Raw genomic sequence first — 22871 nt, 5'->3', positions numbered from 1 at the left:
TAAAAATATAATACAATGGTTATCTTTAAATTTTAATTACCTAATTTTAAACACAGCATTTTATTGTCAAATGTTATTGATTATCACTATAAGTAGGTACTTAAGTTAAAACATAGTTACTTACGCTTACGATTAAAATTACAAACAAAAAACAATTAAATATTTTTAAATAAAAATGTATAGTATGTAATACAATAATATATTAATAACAAAAAATACTAAAACTAAATATCTAATATATTATATCAACACATAAGTGTTATGTTTATTGTCTCGATTACTAACCCTGAGGTAATTTAAAAGTAAACTGATTTACCTATAGGGTTTTATAAGAGTATTTTACCCTGTAAAAAAAAGTGTAATATGTAAATTACTTATAATTTATAAATAATTATAAGCATAATTATTTTTATATTCTCTGAATAATTAAATGAATATTATTGCAAAACCCCGTGCCAAATTGTATGCATAAAAGTTAACGAAACTGTTAGGTACAATTAGCAAAGCATATACGATATATATTGTATTTATATAATGCATGGTATTAATTTATTATAGTATAATAATTATACGATAGGAAATTCTAACAAATCTAGGATAGGTGAAAAAAATGTCTTTAAAAAAGACTAAATTATAATAAGACATTATGAAGTCTTAAAAATGCATTATACATAAAAAAAGTATGATATTTATACTAATAATCTATTCACTTCTAGGGAATATCAAAATTGCCATGCAATATAAGTAAAAAGTTGTTCTATTAATTAAATACAAAAAATAAGTTAAGAATAATTAAAAATTTGGCAATATGATCAATAGAAAAAAATATAATTATTGTAATTAAATCAATAATTACTTAAAAAAAAATTACATTACCAACATATTTGTTTAAAAATAAAAAAAGATTAATCATTTTAGTATGCAGTTCTTTACAAAATTAAGTTACTATAATAATTAGTAGAATCATGTATAAGTCAAATATTAATTCTAGTGGAAGCCCAACCAATAACAGAAAATCAATTTTAAAATATAATTTAGTAAATTAAAATAATTTTGACATAAATATTTATTTCTTAACACGTTGACTGCCACCGGCCGCCGGCAGTCACACGATTATGCATCATCTGTACGCCAGGTATATTTTTCAGTGCCATTCCTAATTTATATATTATACTATGTATTTGAAAAAAAGTTTAAAAATATAAAAAAAATTTTAAAAATACATATTTATTACATCAAAAAATTTGTAATGATTCACGCTACGCCACGGCCCTTTTTTGGGTGCATTATTGTAGCGCCATGGAAAAGTTAATAATATAAAACCATATTCATTTATGGCTGCCGACGGTCATGTGGCGTAGTAGTAATGATTAACTGTGGCCGCCGGCAGTCACAAAAACATACAATTTGAAATCGCCGGCGGCCACATGGCAGTCAATGTGTTAATGATATGTGATATATCAAAATACATCAAAAAGATATAAAACAAAAGTATAGTAGCTTTGTTATTTTTATTACAAGCTTAGAATTTTCAAACAAACATAATAGTTTTCAACAAAATTAATTTTTTTTTTAACTATTTTAATTAGGGCTCGAATTTTAATGCATTTGCATATTTTTTTGGAATATCTTACACGGTGCTTTCCAAGCAATAAATGTGTTTCAAATGTATAACCACAACATTTTTTTGGGATATTTTTTAAATTTTTTAAGACATTTTTGACCTTTTTTCATATGACTAAAAAATTGATTTCATTCAAATATAAACACAGTACTACGCAATACAAATCATTTTCATTTTGATCTATATAACATCAGGTAATTTAATTATCATTGTCCAGTGTAATACAAAATTATATGTTATTTGTCAAATTTAATTTTTTATGTATATTTATAAATGTATTTACTTAATTTTACATGTTAAATGCAATTTTTCATATTTTTAGGGCAGTTTTTAATTCATAAATGCATTTTATTGATATTTTTAAGGCATTTGAATCCGAGCACTAATTATAATATTATTATATAGAAACTTGTATGTATCCAGACAGCTTAATTAGTAATAAGAAATGAGTAATTTTATTGTACGTATGTAATGATAAAAATGTGTTAATACATAATACTTTACACATGTATGTTAGTACTTCCGGTACTGTTTCCAATATATCAATACCAGCTTCATATTTCAATACCGTTAACCCTCTTTGGTACAATTTTATTGGTATATCTAGTATGAGCTTCTATAATATTTATTTTTAAGCATTATTGTGATTTAAATAATAAAACAACTATTGTAAGTATAATCAGAATAGCAACTTAAAGTATAAAAAATTTGACTTATTACACTTTAAAGACATTAATTATAATATTTATTTTTACACCCCTTTAAATATTTACATAGCTACATTTAATTAAGAAACAAAATATATTAAGCTCAAAAGATTAAAAAATGTTTATAACAATATCCAAAATAAATACAAATTTGGAATTAATCAATCACCAACTTTTTGGAAGACTGGTTACATCAAATTATAAATTACAATTAAATTATGAAAAGGAGGTTTATAATATATTTTTATTTAAATGAATATACTAGTATACATGATATACCACTACTCTTACTACTCCATTTTATTGATAATTATTTAATTAATAAATTATCAATTATACTTTTGTACATGCTTGTACATTATTTGTAAATTAAACTAATTAATTCTTTACTTTTAATCATCCCGGCATTATTTTATATATATAAATAAAATAAATGTTGATATTTTATTATAACTTACTTATTTAAGAACAGAAACAAGATATTAAAACAATAATTGTTTACTCCCCTCCCTCTCAAAATTCAAATTAATTAAAAGAAAATATTATGCACAATTACTCACTGACAACAATGACGCAATCGGAAACTTGGATTTTGCGAGAATTATTTTGAAATCATTACAGCAAAACACATCAATTATTGTCAACTAGAAATGGTGTCCAGCTGCTTCCTCACCATTCCCTGTTTTATGATGAGCGAACATCCATAAATATTTACCAACATGACACACCATGTCTACCACAATTAAAGATATCTTTAATTTGTGATGTCTACTAAGTCCTAATTACGCTTCATAAACTATACATAACTATCACAACAAAAAGTTGTTCAACAGAAATTTCTTAAACAAAAATAAAGTTATTGTAATAGTGTGAAATAGTTGCTATGATTATTATTTTTGATTTTAAAAGGACATGTGTATAATGCATATCCATGTGTTTTTTTTAAATTCACAAATGCACAACATAACAAGATTAATTTCAGCAGTTACGATTTTGTGGTTTTAGCTTAAAAGAACAATATCTGGCTATATAGTTTTTTTTTTTTGATATTTTTTGATAAATTTTATGAGATTTATGTGTATGTAAAATATTTATATTTTATACATTAATACACATAATTTTCTTTAAATTAAAATAGTGTAAAAATCCATTGAGTAAACACTGATATTCAGATTACACAGACAACCGAATGCTTTTCTTACCATTAAGTTTTAAAATAGTTAGATTTACTAAAGTATTAAAGCTAACAACACAAAATTGAAACTATGAATGTGAATTGACTGTTTTGTCTGTTTGTAAGACATCCTCTCAACTATTTTTTATGTTTTATTTTAAAACTTATTACAATTACAATTAATATCCATAGCAACTAGTGAGTTAGAGAGTTGTTTACAATCTGAAACACTATTTTTTTAGATATCAAACAATATTTAAATAACTTATATTTTTATCAAATGTCTGGTTTCGCACCACTGTTATTAATCCAGATATTGAACTATTTAAGTATTTAGAAAAACTAAAACATTTATAATTGCAAACTTAATTTTTTTTTAAATAATATCTTATAAGTAGAGACATTACTATTACCTAAATATTTTGACTTATAATATTTTTCAAGCCTAAATAAAACTAAAATTTAAATACAAGAAGATTATAATGGGAATACAAACCATAAATACGACTAATCATAATTATTATGATACAAAGTTTTTTGAAACAAAATCTTCATACTCTGAAAAAAAAAACATAAAATATATAACGACATATTACATGAATAATTATTTAAGATTTGTAATCAAATCAAATTCAATAAATTATAGGTCCATGCATGATTATTTACCTGTACTAGAACATTTTAGTTTTAAAATTTGAGGTATAACTGCATCAATTTGAAAACTTCCCAACAAACTAGAAAAGAATATTTCTTCTATGATATTAGGTTGTAATGATCGTAAAGTTGGAAGTCGTAACAATAATATGGCTATACGGTGTTCATCATTGCATTCTTTGATTAAATGCTGTTTCAATTCTTTGACAGCTTTTTCTTGTAGTTTATATAACTGCTGTCTTTCAGAAGGATTATCTGTAAACAAAATATGGGTATCCCATATTATCCACAATATTTTCATATAAGATAATTTATTTAGAATTCAACATTTAGAATTTACCAGTGTTAAATAAGGATATTAATTTCAAATATGCATATTCTACATCATTCACTTCAATATTTTCCATTTCTGTAATATAATCTTGTATTCTATTGAGGTAATCAATGAGCTAAAACACATGTACATTAGTATTTTTTTTTAATATAACTAAAAGAGTATGCTTTTAATTTTAATTTTAATATGTTAGTACTTAATTTTATTACATATAATGTAATTGTAAAATTCCTCTTAATTTTTGTTTTTTAAATAAATTTAAAATGATGTTTTATTCAAAGATATATTATCATTGTTTAATGAGTTTTATAAACTCAATGTTTTACTGTAGTATTGATAATTTACTTGGGATTAAATTTTAAAGTGCAATAGTTTTTTTTAATTTTACCAAGAAATATCTAAATTGTCTGCTTGGAGTTTGATAAAACGATTTTAGATATTGTTGATAATTTTGTTGTACTAACATCATATAAGTACCTATATTTATTTTTTGAAAATAACTCCTTATAAATAATAATAATTATTTCAAATATTTAAATTTATATAAAATAAAAAAATATATAAAAAATATTTATAGATAAAAAAGAAAGCTATCAATAATGAAATACAAATTTCAATAGTATGTTATGTGTTGCCAAAACTTAAATATTCCAAAATGGGTCTTATTGTGTTTAGGTTTGCTTGATTTAGATTAATTATAAGCTACTATACTTTTCTACTAAGAACCTATTAACTATAAAATTTAATTATGTACTGATAGTAATTATTATTATTGTATTGTATAAACAGGCAGTTCAACACAATAGATAGGATTCTGTTTTAATTTTTTGTGAGGATAGGTAGGTTTTGGATTCTATTTACTTTCTTAGTAAAATTTGGTTTGGCACAACTGGGTAGAGTTAATTTATTAATTTACTAAAATATATTATTTATTTTGGATTCCATAGTGGAAAAATATATGTTTATACATCATTTTGAAATAGTTAAACCTCTCCTAACAGACACTTTAGTAGCGGACTTTTTTTTAGGAACGGGGCTTGTCACTACTTTTCAATTGGAAAACCTTTGAATAGTGGACACCTATTTTAATCTTAACTTAAAAATAATGTGCTCACACTAGCATAACAATGACAAACTCGTTTATTAAAATTTTTACAGGATGATAAAATAACATAAAATACGAAAATATCAATATCAAACGGTTTGACTGCAGACAAGACTGTTATAATTAGTATATAGGAAAAAATAGACATAGATTCACTGTAAATCACTTAATTAGTTTGTGATTCTTAACCAAGTTCAACTTAAATTAGTAAATATATTTATTTACCTCTTTAGCTTTACTGGAGTTGGGTGAGTTATGAATTTCATCATTTTGTAAATGGGTAATCATAGAACTAAGTACTGGTATCAATGATAATGCCTGTGCGCATTGAGTTAAACCCAAAATAAACAGTTGTGACCAAGAACTTTTTAGCAGACTAAGTTGTACTTCAAATCTAAAAGATTTATTTAAATTAATTAATAAATTATTGTATATTTTTATTTACAATAATAATAATGAGTCTTACGTTAGAAGCTGAAAAACTGGAAGACTCTGAACCCAATTTATAGACAGAAACAATAATCTTGAAGCGCTTTCACAGATAAAATGTAGATTTAAGTATGCGTATTTAGGACTGGGTGATTGGAATGGAAAATTAACATTGACAGATGGCATTACATCTTCAGAAATATCTAAAACATTGTTACTCTGCACTTCAACTTCATATGATGAATCAGTACCATTGGAGTTCTGCTAAATAGAGTAATATTATTATAATTGAATTAAATAATAATTGTTTTATTTGATTCTTTAATCAACCAATTCAATAGCAAATAGCTATATATATATTACTTGTGTAACATTTGTCATAGAATCCAATGTAAGTACTAATAGGCTTTTGTTGTCGTGATTAAATGGTTTAATATCCTGTTCATTATTTGGAGAATGGCTAACTGATGACTCTTCATCTTCAGCCATATAATAATCCATATAATTCTGATTTCTAATAGAAGAATCATTTTCGTCTGAAAAAAAATGTTATTAAAAAGGGAAATTTAACAGTTAAATCAACCTCAGTATAAAACTGATTAATACATTAAGTTATTAGGATTAACTGACTTTATTAATAGATAGTATATTACTTGATGTTTGGAGTAAATTCAATGCTGTTTGATCATTATATATGGAACGATTTCCTACATATGGGATTTCTGTTTTGATGAAATGATTTTCACTTTTGATGAATGGCATTTCAGTTTTAATAAACGAATTATTTCCATATGAAAATGTAGGAATATTATTATTGTCCGGGCTAGTTGACATATTATGAATAGATTCTATTCTATCTGTAACTGGTTTTCTTTCATGTTGCACAGCTAATAAAAACAAAATTAATTATATCTTTGAAATTATACCGATTTCATTAGTTTCAATGTGTAGCACATTATTCTATCAAACAAGATATTTCTAAGCTGTGAGCAATATGGGTTTTCTCTATATTGATAATTGATGAACTTTAAACTGAAACCATAACTAGTGTGACACAAATCAGGTTCAAGTCATAATCAATATAATTATATTTTATTTTGCAAGTATTTAAAATAGTTATTTTTAAGTGAATATGACTGGTTTTTTATGCAATTGTAATTTATATATGTTACGGGCAATGTGGAATACCGGGAAATTTTTATTTATAATTTTATCTAAAAAAGTGAATTAATATCATAATTATTTTTTATTATAAATTATAATTTTATTATTACTTATTTATCAGCACAAGATTTAGTAGATTATTACTTGGAATTTTAGTCGGTCTGCTTTTCTAAACTTGAATTTGTTTGTTTTACAAAGCTGCTTACAAGTACGTGTACACTAATCATATCCCTATTCTCCTAAATTAGAAAAGGAACTGCAATAACTCTACTCTACTACTCTGAAACCAATTTACGATTTGTACAGAAAAATGTGTACGGACTACAGACCAAAGATGTACCGGGTAATTCAATTTCATTGTGTGAAGCCTGTTCCTTTTCTAATTTAGAAAAACAGGGATATGATCAATGTACTTGTACGTAGCTTTACAAAACAAATAAATGCAAGTGTAGGAAAGACTATGCAATTCCAAGTGCCATTCTACTTAATGAAATACAAATAAAAATGTAATAATAAAATTATAAATAAAAATAAAACAATAATATTAGTTACCTAACTTTTTTTGATATTCTTTAAATATTATGCAATTATTATTATGATTATTATTATAATTGTTATAAAATATGCGTAATACTACGTTGGAATTTAATAAAATTAATGATCAATTGTATAAATTATGTATTTGTATTTGCGATCCACATTGCCCGTGCATACAAAGCTGAGCAAGTTAGTAATTTTTTTCAACTAGTTGAAGTTACTTTAATAAAAAAACTAACTAAGTTAGAATTTAAGTTAGTTTTTGAAACTGTCAAAATTTCTAACTTAGTTAGAAGTTAGTTTGGTGAAAATAGTAACTTAAGTTAGAGTAGAAGTTAGAAGTTAGTTTTTCTTATAGATTATAAAACCTTTTTGTTGAAATGCAAATGATAAGTTATCTAATTTAAATTATTGATTAAAACTGAAAAATTGAATTAAACACCTAGTAATTTGATCAAAATGTTCTAATTAGGTAAGTAATAATTTCAATTAATTGGTATATCACTTATCACTGATAAGTTATAAATACTAATAATTAATAATATATATGAGCCAATAATCTATATAATATGCATACCTATAGCCATAATGTTGTGATAGAGGAACAGCTTTTGGAATTTTGGAATGAAAATAATAATAATAACTAGTTAGTTTTTTTCTAGCGAGTTAGATTAGACTAATTTACACATTAAATTCAACTAGTTAAGTCTAAAGTTAATATGAATTAAAACTAACTAGTTGAGTTAGAAATTTACTTAAAAAGTAATCTTCTAACTTAACTTTAACTTTCTAACTAGTTAGTGCCCAGCTTTGCGTACATATATATATAATATGTACCTGCTGTATGATATATTATATTATATTACTATAGTGGATATTTTCAATGAATTATAAACTATCTTCCTTAATTAGACATATTTTTAAGACACAGCTCTAGCAATATCTTATAGAAAAATAAAAATTCAATAATTGAAAATCTATAACTTTTTTGTAAGGTTATTCGTAATCTCTAGAATAAACATTTATTCTTACAATCACTTCTCATTCCCATGGTCAAGCATTTTTGAAGACGACAATATTGACAACGGTTACGGTGATTTTTTGTTACTTCACACATTTTGGTACCTCGACATTGATAACCTAGTTGTTTACGAATAGATCTTTTAAAGAAACCTTTACATCCTTCACAACTTATTGCTCCATAATGTCGGCCTAAACATTTAAATACATATTTTTACTATGACAAAATATAAATATACCTATTATAAACTATATCGTTGAATTTTATGTATTAGTTAACACACCTGATGCTCGATCTCCACAAACCACACATGATTCAACAGGTAAACAAAAGGAATGCATTTTGTCGTTGCCAATCATGTCGTCAATATTCATAATTGTGTAATCACTTAAACATTTAATGTTTATTTTGTTAAGTTTCTAATATTAAGATAATAAGCTGTAAAATCAAAAAAATAGTATTTAAGTATAGATAATGTAAAATTAAATAATATTTTACTAGGTATATTATTTATTATTGCGGGAAATGAACAAAAAAAAATTAGGTCATTTAGCAACATTGTTTATATTTTAACAGATAGGTAGGTACAGTTCAAATTATCAAACAATTCAATATTTTTAAAAATCAAATACTTTCAATACCAACCACTGAAACCTCAGAGATATGTAATAGATAGGTATTATGTATAAAATTATTTTATATCAAATAAATACGACATAAAATTCACAAGGTTACCTTTTATCTAATATTTAGGTAAACTATAATAGTTCCTAATGTTTTAGTAGAAAAGGGTAATTCATTAAAAGACATTTAAATATAAACAAATCAAATAAACATGTTAAATGATACTTGTTAGATTGTCTAAGTTAAATTAAAAAGTGATGACAATTTTCAAAAAGGGAAAACTGTATTTCTGACATCAATATAATCTCAATTAGGTGACTGTAAGAGGAAAACAACTGTGTTAGTAAACGTGCTTATACTTTGCATACATGATACATAATTTAAAAGAAAAATGTAATTTATACAATACAAAAGCATAAACATGCGATGGGATCAATTGAATTGGAATAAAATTTTCCAAAAATGGAAACAATATAAGTAAAATAGTATAGGTAGGTAGAATGTTATATTTACATGATACTGGGAATTACAACTAGTTAACACATTATACTGTATACAAAAATATGATTGTTGTAGAATGGACTTCATAGCAAATGAGAAAACCACACACATTATATTTTTTTGAAATGAGGACAAAACAATAACAAAAGCATTTAAGCATGAACAACAATTTGTTGCCGTTCACGGTGAGCTGAAAAATTAAAACGATTTTAAGTGTCTGTACCTCTTGGTTCGTGAATTCTTCGGGACGAACGCCATGGAAACAAAGAATTTACAAGGTAGACCCAAAAACACTAGAAAGTATTGAGAATAAAAAAAAAAATAAAATAAAAATAATAACCAAAACAGATAATTTTATGAAATAAAAACAGTAACAAAAAAAAGAAACGGATTGCGGGACAACGACTACGGAAAGTGACTGTCGTTTACACGCGACACGCCGTCCAGTCGAGTGTCGATGGAGAGTCGTAACTCGACGCTCGCAATGATGAAATTTATTAAACAATCGGACGATTTCCTACGATATGGAAATCACATACACATGATAAGGGAAAAGTCACTGCGTGTGATACGAAGGAGGTCAGCAGCTGATAATCAGTGGCGTTCGAGAGTTCGGGTGCCGCCGCCGCAGTGGTCACCCTACCGCGATAACGGTGAAACGATTGAATAACATTCGAATGTCAAAACATCGAAAACATCGTAAATTATCATTTCATTAATTAATAATTGTATGATCATAATTCATAATTTTAGACCATATTATTATAGTCACGGTACAATATTTTGGTAGCGGTAAGTCGCCAGTTATGCAGCCTTACCGCGCATGCGTGAGCAATATAATAAACAATGATATTATAATGAATAGGTATGAACATAATGTTTGGTTACATAATTTGTTTTTAAGCTTTGAGTTCCAATTTTCCAACTTAATAACAATCATTTTGGATTGACGTTGGTCATTTTAACTTTTTATTTTATTTTAATTTATAAAATTATTTTTGGTTTAATGGCACCAAAAAGAAGTTATAGTGCTTGTATATTTTGTTTGGATTCGCCATACAAAAACCCAAAAATCTCTTTACACACGTAAGTCATTAGTTTTTTTCTAAAATACCAATTGCATTATTAACTGTAAGGTTATTTTACATAATGTATCTTTAAAATTGTTAGTATTAATTCTCATAGATATTTGGTTTTTTTAAATTTAATTTAAATTTATATTGATTGTTTAGGTTCCCTAAAGATCAATCCAAGCGATATTTGTGGCTCACAGCTTGTGGTTTAACTGAAGAAGATTACAAGCCTTCTAGAAAACTATGTTCAAAACATTTCGAAAAAGATTGTTTTAAAACTGGGACTAATTTGAATATTTTATTACCAAATTCAGTTCCCACAAAGATTAACAAACATGCAAAAGAATTTTATGAATCAACGTATGTTAAAGTATATTATGATATTTAAGTCAATATAAAAGTAAAATCCGAGTTAAAATCAATTAATATAGGTGCATTCATAAGATACCTAAGATGTCCTATCGCGAGGTACCTGAGTTACTGACTTCCCAAATTGACGAGCAGACTGTTTCAACTGTGAAATTGGAACCAGTTTCAACAGTGAAATTGGAACCCGTTTCGGACTGTGAGATGGAAACTTCCCAAATTGATGGTAGGTATTTAACAAATTTACATATTATCAAAGTTAATGGTACCTAAAAATATACACATACCTATGCTTTTCTCTGTTTTTATTGATATTTAATTTTAAAGTGAGATAACTATGTAATATATTCACATACTAAGTACTAATACTAGTGTAAAGCTAAATATCAATAATAGCCTATGAGATGCTCTAAAATCTATATAATATTCTTACCTTTAAATTTGATATTAGGTGAACTCTCTATAATATTAAAACTAATAACACAAAACTAGTTAATTATTTATAACTACCACATACCATTATATAAGATTTAATATGATTTGATTTTAGATACTACTGAACAAAAGCCACAAAAATATTATGAAGATAGTGAAACTATGCCAGACTTAGCCACTTGGAGGGAAGCCAAGCGTAATTTCACTAAAGCTAAATGTCAAATAATTAAACAACGGAAAAAAATTAAATATTTAAATTTGAAAGTAAGCAGACTCTACAAAAGACTGTCATCTATGGCTAAATCATTGGATGATTTGAAAAAAAAAAAATCTTCCAACTGAACAAACTCATGGCACTATTTTGGTAAATTAAATTTTTTAATCTGTATAATATGATCTAAGACGAAACCATCCCCCCCCCCGCTATCATCAATTAAGCAACATGTTATTGTGCACCCGTCGAGCATGTTCACAATCATTTTCCATTAATAAGAGATAAGACTAGTAACAGCTTGCAACTCTCAAGCGCAATACTATAGTCTAACGCGCAATTGCGCACTCTAAAATTTGAAATTCTGTATCCGAATTCTGAAATCCTGAACATGACGTATAGTTTACAGTTGTTTATGAATATATTATGATCCAAGATTTGAACTCATAATTCAAATTTAAAGTTCAAGTGACGTGCATTAATTTAACATGGATCAACTACCTATGTTGTTTTTTTTGCAAGTCCTCAACATTCAAAGTGCCATGTTTAATATTACACGAGTTGGTTATTGAAATAATAATAATTATTAAAGTATTAAACATAATATTATATTAGATTGTATATGGTATATACAATATGTCAATATAATATTGCTTTTGCCTTAGTCCTCGCAATAGCTTGCGACGGCACTGCATCTTAGCATAAAATCCATACCTTATAACTAGGGCTCTGAAGTTGATGACCTAAAAACAATAAAAAATTACTTAAAAAAAAATAATACAAATATGACTTGAAAACGACTCAAAAAATTGCAAATATTAGTTTTTAACTAATAAAAATACATTTTTTAAAAATATTTTGCTATAAAATTCTAGGTATATAAATTTATCAAAGATTCGAATTGCTCAAAATATGACAAAAATGTTCTTAAAAAATGAAATAAAATAATAAAATGTAGGTATAATAATATTCACTACAATACGACAACAACAAATGTAATCGGCAAGATAAAATCGGATAGGTACTAACTTAGTCTGTGGTAATTTTCAAATTTTAAGTTATCAGCATAATGGTCGAGAAGACGCAATAAGAAGTGAACTAGTGTGAAATCAGTAAAAATGTGGGAAAATGTCAAAAAATGACTTAAAAAGTAACCAACACCAAAAAATGCAAAATAAAAATTAGTTATTCAGATTCACATGCTAATGAAACACATTTAGGGCCAGGAGAGCATCGTCTAAAAAGTTCTAAAAAAAAATGCAAAATCCATCAACTTCCGAGCCCTACTAATAACTTATATTTATAACTCAACATTTAATGTTTAACTTCCCAAATTACTTATCATAGTTAAAATGTTGTGAATATACTGAAGAAGAATTTTTACCGTATAGTAAACTTTGTTCCCTACATTTCGATGGACATTTTTATAAAACCACTAAATCATAATTTAAATTTCCATTCCAAAAAAACATATTGCATACAAGTCTGCAATGAACTACAACATTTTATGTCTTTGCTGTCCTTGCTATCATATTTAGCACATACCTAGGTAATCTACTGAAAATTCTGAACATAGGGATGTTCCGATACTACAGACACTAGTAAAGTATCGATACTTTGGTTGGTCTTTGGTCCTCTCCATTTTTAAATTAGCCTATCTTTTACTCAGAGGTATAATCTATCTACGTATATAAAAATATCTGATCCCGTTCACTTCATTGCCTATTATAATTGCCAACTCTATATAAATAATATGTTTTACATATCACCATGATGGCAACCATTTATATACAAAATATTCCATCGGAAATTTCAAAATAATTAATAATTGGTTGCTATGGTAATACGGAGACACACACCGACGAAAATCTCAAAATAATATATAATTGGTTGCCATGGTAATATGTTTTTCGATTTTATGTGCCAAAGCAAAGACATAAAATGTCAAAAAATTAAAAACATTTATAAATTCAATTTTGGTAACAATAGATTAATATAAAATTATTTTATTTTAGCAGTTGATTGTGAGGAGTCTAGTTCGAAGACGATGATGAACGTGTCTGTTGAGAACATTCTAGGTATACCAATTACATATATATTTGTATTGCTGTTAATTATATGGGCACAAGTTTTCTTTTATACATTATATTAATTTGATTTTTTTATTTAAGAAACACCAAAATGTCAAAAGAGACATTGTTATATTGACGACATAGAAACTCTTGATTTGAGTACACCTAAACAAGCAAAATAAAACATTGTGATGTGGCATTAAAATCTTGAAACAGAAGAAAAATTAGTCAAATTCAACGTATTTTTTTTTATCATCTGAAAAAAACAAAATTTGATCAGTGAAGCAGTCTTTGGTACAATTTTGTTTAGCATAATGTTTTCATTATATATGAATATATTTTAGGTTTTTATGTATTAATAATTTATGCTGTATTCTAGTGATTCTTTTTACAGTAAACACTTATCATTTCTACAAGTATTCAGGTTTCTGAAGATCCAATTTTTTTTTTAAATTTTTACTTTTTTTAATGACTGCATCAAACATTTTTAATTTCATATTATTCCAAATTAGAATGATGAAAAATAATTAAAAAAAACTTACAATTGTTTGAGAGAATAACCCTGATTATAAATAAAAAGTTCAAATTATTATATAATTAGGTATGTTATTATTGTATGCTCAGCTGTATTACTAAGACATAAATGCATTATATAATAATCGGTAAACATGTAAAGAAAATCTTTTAATAAGTATAAACATTTAACAAAGTTGGTAAATTGTGTATTTATATTAAAAATTAATGTTTGGCACCATGGTTTTTGTTGGTGTTTAAAATGTATATGTCACCGTAAATGATGTAAAATAAATGCCTAGCCAATAGGTATCATAATTTCCTTACATTAGTAGTCGATATTGTAAATCCCTGGGCTGACAACAAATTACAACTATTACCTTAATGTCTAATACTGATAGACAATGTTGATAATTTTATTTATCAAAATATTTAAATTGGGTCAGAAATTTAATAACACATAGAAGATAAATTATACATAATATAGGGTGTCGTCCCATAAAGTGCGCAACTTTTAAATCGCCCGCCATTTTTTTTAAAATTTTGTTGGCAGCCCTGCTCTTATCATTTCTAGTATCTATTATTACCTATTTATCTATTCTGTGCTATTACTCTGATCTAATTATTAGTTGTTGTTAACATAGATCTTTAGTAACACATAGTTCCTTCTCTTTTGTATCTCGTCCACTGGTTTCTCTCTCTAAGCGCTGTCCATTAGTTAATAGATCAACAACAACTAATAATTAAATCGGAGTAATATTAAATACTAGAAATAATAAGAACAAGGCTGCCAACAAATTTCTTAAAAAATGGCGGCTGATTTAAAAGTTGAGCACTTTGTGGTACATTACATAAATAAAATAAATTGAATCATTTATTTTCACAATTTATGCACTGTGAAACTTTGGACGTAGGTTCAATAGGTACATACTAGGTACATGTTATATAATGTGCTTATAGGCATGCATGTGTACAAATATTATAATTATTAATTAATTATTATATCAAATAAGTTATTGCTATATATAGTGTATACCTAAAATATAGGTGACAGACGTATCCTATAGACGGCTATATTTTACTTAATGTGTGCCTAATGTCCTCGACATATTAGGGCTGGAAAATATGTTTTTTTCAGTACTGATTATAAATAAATCCATATATTTATTTTACAAGTCAAAGCCATTATTAGTTCGACAAACTAATAATTTTTTTTTAAATTTAATTTTAAATTATTTTATACATTACAAAGAAATATTTGAATTGAAAAAAAAATAATATAATTTATTAATCTCTTAAAGCTAAACTCATATTGAGATAAATGAGTTGTTAAAATTTCTTGAATATAAAATTAAGAAATAATATTTTTTTAAATTTTGTATACATAACTGTTTACAACTTATAATAAGTACCTAAAGTTAGAGTTCACTAAGCAACCAGTTTGAATTGAATTTAAATTGATTTAATATTTTTATCAATCGTTTCTGAAAAAGCCCAGAATTACCGTCATTATTTAAGAAATATTTCTAAATGCATTATTGCCTGAGAATATTGAACATTAACATAATTTCCTAAGCAATATTGTATACTGCCTAATTTGTTTAGAAAATCATTATTGATTCGACATTAACAATAATTCCTTAATTTACGTCTTTGCCGGTAACATATACATTAACATAGACATATTAAAATTTAATAGTTATGTTACTTTTAATGTTACAATGTGTTTGATATTATTTTATATAATAATAATCTAAACTGCAATTATTTTTTTTATAGACAAATACTTCTCAGTCAACTAAGGATATGTTAAATAGAGCATTAAGATCCTGAAATGCCAAGTATTCACCTGCTATGCGAATCTTTGCTGTTACTTTGCAATTTTATTCCCCAAAAGCATACACATTTGTAAGGAAAACATTTAAAAATGTACTGTTTTATCCTGAAATTGTGGTATTCAGTTGTCAATAGAAAGCCTGGGTTTACCAACCAGTTTTATGCAATATTGCAATATTTGTATTTCTGTAATGACAGTAAGAAAACAAATTTCTTATTTAAATGGTTAATTATATGGAAAAGTGGATTTAGTTACTATACTAAGTAGTAAAGAATAAAGATGATAATCAAGATAATAACATGAAGTAACAAATGCTATAGTTTTCTTGGCTGTTGGAAATTGCCTCTTGGATTTTAATGGATTTTCTTATCCATTGTTTTTTTGGAAGTGATAAAGCTAATCTTTTAATCAAGTGTTTTGAATTAATGAAATAAACAGATGTAATGTGTCATTCAATCATATTTTATGGTGCTCCAAACAACTTTTCAACGTACATTTCATTGGGTGCAAACTTTGATTACATCTCTTCATCACAATCAAGCCACACTAGAACATTCAAATCCAATTTATATCTTTCGGGAAACAGCAGATTATATGTTAAAACTAGTTCCCTATACTTTAGGTGGGACACAAGTTTTTCGAAATGGGGAAATAATTAGATGGAACCATATTGTTAAATTACAAGAACTACAAGAGACTTCATAGATTAAAAAGATAATACATTTAAAAACAAATCATACAATATTATGAAAATGAGATGAATGTGCACTTAAATAAATCCCCTAAACTCTAGACAAAAATAACTTTTCTATCCAGCAAACATTTCATCCAAATATAAGTCATTCTCTCCTTCTAATACTCTAATGGCTAAAGGAAACTCCATACATAATATAGATTTATTTCACTGTTCACTTAATGATCCCTCTTCATATATTCATTAATTTTCAATTCTTATGTCTTTTTTTTCTTTTTTTTTTTTATATTATATTATACATTAATTTATTCAGTTTACACATAACTTGATTTATATTTATGTATTTTTTTCCTCTTCTTTTTCCCCAAAGTAGCTACTAAATATGTAACCCTCTTATATATCTATTTAAAATGTAATTGGAATTTTTTCCGTAATAAACAATATTATTATTATTATTATTATTATTATTATTATTATTATTATTATTATTATTATTATTATTATTATTATTATTATTATTATTATTATTAACTGCACAAACTAATATTCTGTGAAGAGTTAAAACTATTATCAGGAACAAAAGAATTTTGTGAAGTTTTAAACAATGGGTTTGGTTTAACTAATTACCATAACAAATTGGGGAGAGGAGGTTATTTTTGTCCAATTAATGATGAAATGATTAATTATATTAAATATTTCTTGTATTATTTTAAAGACTATATTGAAGGTCTTAAATATTATGATATTAACAGTCAACAGCAAGGTATACATATTATATTAGAAAGCCAACGCAAAACTGGGTTTTTTGGCCTTATTATATTATGTTTTACTTATCTTTTAAGAGAATGTGATACCTGCATGTGTTGTCTCCGTCTTAAAAGTGCGTAACATTTTAAGATGTATAAAAAATTTACAACTGAAATACTCATAACTCGCGTTAAAATTAAAATATACTAAAAAGCAAGGCTTTGCACCCGTTTAGCCCAGTTAGCCAAAACCCTTAAAAATTATCGAAACCGAACACCCATATAACCCGATTTATTTTGATGACGTATAACCCGAAACACCCAAAACCGAAATTAAATTCGGGTTTTAACCCATAACCCGTATAAAAAAAATATTACATTTTCAAGTGACATATGAATTAGTATGTATATTTCATGGAGAATTCAGTTTTTCATAATTGGGAACGCTGGTTACATGTGACAAGTGTGATACAACTGATAAATTGTTTTGATTGTTTTGAATTGTGTTATTTTTAAATTTTTAATATAATATTATTATGTCCGTAGTGAAAATTGTCTTGTGTATGATTTTTTCTTTATTACTATTTAGTACTTATTGTTGTTAAAACATTTAATATTTAATATTATACAATTTTAAATTATATTAAATTAAATTATATTAAATTAAATTATATTATGTGTGTCACTACTGTATTAGACATAAGTACTGAAAAGTTGATTGTAAACTTTATACTTTGCTTAATCAAATTTAACACTTTATGCACAACAAAATTGATATATTACTTGATTTTAAATAACCCATAACCCGAATAAGCAAAACCCATATTCTTTAAAATGAAGAAAACCTGAAACCACAACCTCTATTTTTATTTGAAGCACCCAAAACCATAACACGAATAAATCGTTTGGGTGCAAAGCCTTGCTAAAAAGCCTATGAGGTTGCCTAAATAATAATCTTATCTTTAGATTTTATAAGAGGTCAATTCACTCTAATTTTTAAATTAACGGAGTAACACGTGTTCTGCTGAGCTTAAAATTTGCTATGTTACACACTTAAAAGACAGAGACAACACATGCGGGTATCACGTCCTCTTAAAATGTATTTATGAAGTTAAATCCTATTGGATGTCAGGCCTGCTATCTTATACAATTAGTCAGGGTCATTTGGAAGTATTTTTCAGTGCAATGCAAAGTCCTGAGTGATTCACAAAAATCCTAATGCAATGGAATTTTGATCTGTGTACAAACGATTACTTATCCAACATGAAGACAATGAAAACTGCACTCTATTGAATAACTCAATAATATTATTTGCATGTGCAAATAACGAAACAATACTCATGCACTTTGCCACTATGATGGTAATGGAGTTTGAACATGATTATGATTATCGCACGCCTCAATTGGAATTAATAAAATTGTTAAATACACTAGTGAATTTAAAGTCTGTTAAAAAAATATATACATCTAGAAATTGTTTACATATAGTTGATGACAGAAGACATGGTTACTGGCGTTAACTTACTGCATAAATATTATTAAAAATTAAAAATAAGGGTAAACTGATCAATACATCTGTAGATGTACAAAACATATGTCTTACAACTGGATATGTAATATGAATGCATAATGACATATTACCATATACTACTTACCAAAAATAAGCTAAATGTTGAGCATTAAATGGTTGAACGAAGTTTGTTTTGAAACATGCATATTTCATTCGGGCACAATGAAAAATCATATACTAAATCAAGATGTTTTTGATAATCACAGATCACAATTAATTCAACCAATAATTTGTCATTACATCAAGATTAGATTACACCATTTTGCTAAGATGCATACATTATTAATTTCAAGGAAAAGTATCCGAAGAAATTTCACAAAATTGATTTTATTTAAAAATCAATAATAGGTACAAATTACACATTAAATTAATTAGACTATAATATATTATTATAGAATAATATTATACTTACTATTTTTTTTATGGATACAAACTTTTACAAATAATGCCATGGTCGATACAACTATTGACACTAATATAATAATATTCAATATATTGATATACTTTTATACTATTTTCTTTTTACTAATAGGGATGGTCATGACGCATGCCTTTAGATATTATTATTAATTATTAATTATTATATTAATGTTGTCTACTTTTTGCGTTTGTATTTTTTAAGGTCTAAATAACTATAAAATAGTTTTAATATATTGTAATATTATATTATATTATATCATTATTAGATACTTACATCATTCATTCATACAAGAATATTATTGAATAAAATATTAAGACTGTAGGTAATTGTAATTGTATACATTTTATTTCAAATTATTACTATTTAGCGCCATTGTCCTAATTGGCTGGTTCCTGTGTGCATGCGTTCTAGTAGTTTGCCCTGCAAAACTATGAAATAAGTGCAGGGTTAAGTTGATCACACCAAATTATCAAAGTTCTCCATACATTATAATATTATGGATCTAGTAGACATTTATAAATGTACCTCACAGACTTCTATATACTACACTAGATAAGGAATTCCTATATAATTTACATTGTTACAAGTGAAGCTCAACTGTGGACGGCCGCCATTTTGATGGTTGGTAAAACATTTCATTTATTATACAAAATGAATGTATTAGGAATAATATTTTTTTTAATGGTCAAATAAAATAATAAATGTAAAATGACTTATATAAAATATATATTTTTTTTTTAACTACATGTTTAGAAATAATAAAATACGAAATAAAATAAATCATAATATCATGTTATTTATCATATGAAAATATGAAATACCATACAATTGCCAACCGACCTTGAAGCTTCAATTTATGACTGGAGTTTGCTATCTAGTAATATATAGAAATCTGTGATGTTCATATCTAGATTATTATTATTATTATTATTAATAGAATTAAGATTAGAATAAATACAATCAAAATAAATAATACATTTTTTTCAGTTTATATTTTATTTTTATAATATGAGTACAAAACTATAAACCATAACTAGCTACTATTGATAGGATACCATAGGTACTAGATTTTTTCATTATAATATGACAGTATGGAGGTACAATCATTTTTTTTTTTACAATAAGAAAAAATATTAAACGCTTATAAACTATAAAGAAATCATTGAATTGATTTTTGTTTTACTTACCTATAATTTTTTTTTTTATAAAAACTAGGTATAATATATTTATTTAAAATTGGTGTTCCAAGAGATTTAAGAGATAACTAATAATGAAAATATGAAAAATTGGAACATTTGCAGTTTAACTCCAAAGCGATTTTTGTGAATTTTTAACTTCAGAATAATAATCGTCAGACTAATTCGTAAAAGTTCTAACTCCAAAAATGCATTTTTTTTTTTTATGACTATTTCAAATAAAATGTATGATAACGCATCGTTTAATAGCATGCTGACTCAAAAATAATAGTTTATTTTACTATTAAATAATTAAATAATATTAATTATGTATTAATTATTATATTTTAATAAAATTGTAAAAAAATTATACCGTAAAAGTCCTATATCCAATTTTTTTTTTTTTTTTATGAAGAAATAGTTCTAAGTCCAGATACAAGAGTGTAACTGATTTTTTGGGGGTTTTTGTTAAAAATAATATTAACAAACCCATCAAATACATTTATTTTAAGTATTCTTATTTTTGAATCAATAACACGTTTTTTGTCCCTCCTGAAAAATAGACAATATGGAGATAGAACTTCTACGAATTAGTCTAATATAACTTATTAAGTGTTTTGCATGCTTTACATTTTGGTGGAATCAGAAATTTTCTGATATAATAAGGTCTATTGTTCTTACTTTATATTTTATTGTTAATAAAGTAATTTAATAAAAAAATTTGATTGACATTTATAAAAAAAAAAAAACTAAAAAAATTGGAAACTAAATATGTCCATAAACAACTCAAAACAAATCAAAATATTTTGAAAATGTTATGGTGTATAGAAAATGCTAGTATAAATATTCGGTGTATCTACGGTCATTTGTTTTAGAGCTACACCAAAACCAAAATTGATTTGGTCAAAAACCGATTTTGGGTAAAAATTCCTGGTTTTCCTTAATTTTTTTTTTTGTTTTTCTCTGCACTTTAAAAACTACCAACTAGATTCTATAATTTAAACTTTTCTCTCAAAAAATTAGTTGGATTTTAGTTTAAATGTTCTTTCTTTCAAAATTTCATAAGTCTATTTTAAGTAACACTAACATTTTAAATAAATTTAAAATAAATATAATTAAGTAACAACCTAAATTTCCAATAATTCATTTACATATGTACGATTCAATATTTTTATGTTTCAATGAGTGATTTCAAAAATCTGTACTCTGAACCTTCAATTAAGATTAATATAATAAGTCATTAGATAATTCTAATGACGTATCAGTTTTTAATTCAATAACAAAAACTCAATAAAAATAATAGAATTTTTACTAGAAATTGAAATAATGCAGTTTAGAATAAGTAACTGGGAATGCCATATGAGCAGTGAATATACAGATGCTTAAATCAAAATATTTAACAATCAGAACGAAGGAAAGAATTGGGCATAGTAATTGAAGAATTGAAAGAAAAATAAAGTTTAGAAACGTTATAGGAAAAAAATAGATCAAAGAAGTTAAACAAATAACATATTACATACCAAAAAAACAATAACTATTCTGGGAAAATGTTTAATAACAACGATTATTTTAATAAATACGAACAACCGAACAATAGGAAGTACTCTGATGAATGATTAAACAAGAGATTACCCTAATGAAAACAACTATGATAAAAAATACTACATTTCCCACCTATTATTTTCAGAGTATAAAAATAAAGATTCAAGTACAAGATTAAAAAATGATGGGCAAAGCGGAGATAAATCTCCAAGTAGAGATAAAAGCCATTACCCAGAAAGATCGAATTACAGGTTCAGAGAACTAACCAAAGATAGCAATAATTACCTACTATAAAAAAATAAAACATAATAATCATTAAAAAGACAACAATTATTACAGAAA

At 25.6% G+C, this 22871-nt stretch overlaps 2 protein-coding genes across 5 annotated transcripts; one reads left to right on the top strand and one right to left on the bottom strand.

Moving 5' to 3' along the window:
* Positions 1-10387, bottom strand: LOC100163128 (orphan steroid hormone receptor 2). 3 transcript variants are annotated; one of them, XR_003839658.1, is made up of 11 exons: positions 10098-10387; positions 9033-9187; positions 8761-8940; positions 6681-6914; positions 6391-6563; positions 6065-6291; positions 5824-5992; positions 4500-4608; positions 4172-4414; positions 2892-4063; positions 1-344 (listed from the first exon to the last, which is right to left on the bottom strand). XR_003839658.1 is itself a non-coding variant. In XM_029490740.1 (10 exons), the coding sequence occupies exons 2-10, from the start codon at positions 9121-9123 to the stop codon at positions 4026-4028; spliced, it is 1464 nt and encodes a 487-aa protein (XP_029346600.1). In that variant the 5' UTR covers positions 9124-9187; positions 10098-10387; the 3' UTR covers positions 1933-4025. The 3 variants fall into 3 exon arrangements, 2 of the variants coding, with proteins under 2 accessions (XP_029346600.1, XP_001948311.2); XM_029490740.1 differs by lacking the exon at positions 1-344 and having other exon boundaries at positions 1933-4063; XM_001948276.5 differs by lacking the exon at positions 1-344 and having other exon boundaries at positions 1933-4063; positions 6065-6288; positions 10098-10359.
* Positions 10388-10520: 133 nt separating this feature from the next.
* LOC100568715 (THAP domain-containing protein 1) lies at positions 10521-17111 on the top strand. 2 transcript variants are annotated; one of them, XM_029490751.1, is made up of 6 exons: positions 10521-10739; positions 11107-11307; positions 11379-11539; positions 11864-12112; positions 13975-14325; positions 16324-17111. In XM_029490751.1, exons 1-4 carry the CDS (start codon positions 10681-10683, stop codon positions 12088-12090), a joined length of 648 nt encoding a protein of 215 aa, XP_029346611.1. In that variant the 5' UTR covers positions 10521-10680; the 3' UTR covers positions 12091-12112; positions 13975-14325; positions 16324-17111. The 2 variants fall into 2 exon arrangements, with proteins under 2 accessions (XP_029346611.1, XP_029346610.1); XM_029490750.1 differs by lacking the exon at positions 10521-10739 and adding an exon at positions 10748-10960.
* Positions 17112-22871: the final 5760 nt, after the last annotated feature.

The sequence above is a fragment of the Acyrthosiphon pisum genome, chromosome X (assembly GCF_005508785.2).
Source record: "Acyrthosiphon pisum isolate AL4f chromosome X, pea_aphid_22Mar2018_4r6ur, whole genome shotgun sequence".
In the NCBI taxonomy this organism is placed as follows: domain Eukaryota; kingdom Metazoa; phylum Arthropoda; class Insecta; order Hemiptera; family Aphididae; genus Acyrthosiphon; species Acyrthosiphon pisum.
Note: the sequence above shows the minus strand (reverse complement) of the source record. Positions and strands in the feature narration are given on the sequence as shown.

Bases quoted from the DNA above. Each gene is read 5' to 3' on its own strand.
- LOC100163128 (XM_029490740.1), bottom strand. From the start codon at position 9,123: ATGAATATTGACGACATGATTGGCAACGACAAAATGCATTCCTTTTGT. The intron at 6,292-6,390 runs GTAATATATATA...TACTCTATTTAG, and splicing joins CTATGACAAATGTTACACAA to CAGAACTCCAATGGTACTGA. The intron at 4,415-4,499 runs GTAAATTCTAAA...TTTTGTTTACAG, and splicing joins AATATCCTTATTTAACACTG to ATAATCCTTCTGAAAGACAG.
- LOC100568715 (XM_029490750.1), top strand. From the start codon at position 10,881: ATGGCACCAAAAAGAAGTTATAGTGCTTGTATATTTTGTTTGGATTCG. The intron at 11,308-11,378 runs GTATGTTAAAGT...CAATTAATATAG, and splicing joins AAAGAATTTTATGAATCAAC to GTGCATTCATAAGATACCTA. The intron at 11,540-11,863 runs GTAGGTATTTAA...ATTTGATTTTAG, and splicing joins GGAAACTTCCCAAATTGATG to ATACTACTGAACAAAAGCCA.